The sequence below is a fragment of the Fibroporia radiculosa genome, assembly GCF_000313525.1.
Source record: "Fibroporia radiculosa TFFH 294 genomic supercontigs, scaffold3720, whole genome shotgun sequence".
Taxonomy (NCBI): domain Eukaryota; kingdom Fungi; phylum Basidiomycota; class Agaricomycetes; order Polyporales; family Fibroporiaceae; genus Fibroporia; species Fibroporia radiculosa.
Genome location: NW_012133391.1, coordinates 79,311 through 80,314, shown reverse-complemented (window position 1 = coordinate 80,314; position 1,004 = coordinate 79,311). Strand labels below are relative to the sequence as shown.

General features: G+C 58.8%; 1 protein-coding gene across 1 annotated transcript; it reads right to left on the bottom strand.

Annotated features, from left to right (window-relative positions):
* Positions 1 to 431: 431 nt before the first annotated feature.
* FIBRA_04955 (uncharacterized protein) lies at positions 432 to 828 on the bottom strand (the record flags this gene model as incomplete). The annotated part of the gene is made up of 3 exons (XM_012326736.1): positions 432 to 486; positions 543 to 561; positions 618 to 828. 3 exons carry the CDS (start codon positions 826 to 828, stop codon positions 432 to 434), a joined length of 285 nt encoding a protein of 94 aa, XP_012182126.1.
* Between the last annotated feature and the right edge of the window lie 176 nt (positions 829 to 1,004).

Sequence of the window (1,004 nt, the reverse complement as noted above, 5' to 3'; positions counted from 1 at the left end):
CCGAGCCTGGGGCAATGACGACATTCAATCGATTCGGACGCATTCGCGCATGTCACGAGCCAAAATTTCACTGGCGGTATGGAAGATCCTGGATGGCTACTTTAGTACTGTACGTGCGAAGATGGAACGGGGTATCTCCAAAAATACTGCTGGGGTATGCAACTTGTACTTGTAGGGGGCAAGCGTAACGGCGTAGGACGTCATATTGACCGTACGGCAAATGCAACACAGACGCAAATTATGGAATTCTGTAGCGCAGAGCGGTCGGTGCGGGACGCGTATGATGTCAGTGCCAGTCGGGTACGCACATTTGAATAGACCTCCTGGGCCACCGCATCTGAGTCTTCCCAATGACACACCATGTCCGCGCTGTGAGCCGGAAGGAGAGGAGTCAGCCGATGACTTCAACATTTGACTACGAAAGGCAGCACTCACCGCCCCCCCTGTCCTAAATTCTCGTTGATCTGTGTCATCACGATGTATTTACTGCACAAAGTACAAGATGTCAGCCAGGTCGCCGCACTCCCCAGCGAGGCACTCACAACCCCCGCGGCTGAATTTCTGCAAGCACCGATACGCGTCAGACGAGCGCATGCACAGCTGAAAGAGCGACGCACCTATCATCCGCTCCTTCACCCGCTCGCCAATCTCCTTCATCCACGCCTTCACCCGCTCGCGATCACGCGGCTCGGGCCAGGCGGCGGTCTGCAGCGTCGTCTGCAACAGCTTCTTCATATATGCGCGGAGCAGGTCCGTGTCGAACGTCGGCCGCGGGGAGGGTGCGCCGGAGCGCAGCGGTGGGGGGGAGCGCAGGCCAGAGGGGATCATGGGGGTATGCAGTGGCGGCGACGGTACTCTTCGTGAATGAAGCGAGCACAAAGGACTGTCGAGGCTGGTCGCAGCAGAGCCGCCTTCTAGAGGCGCCCGCCGTAGTCTGCGAGCACGTGGCACGCGTCGCCTCTCGCTACCGCAGCCTATGTACGGACCGCGGTGCTGTACGGTCT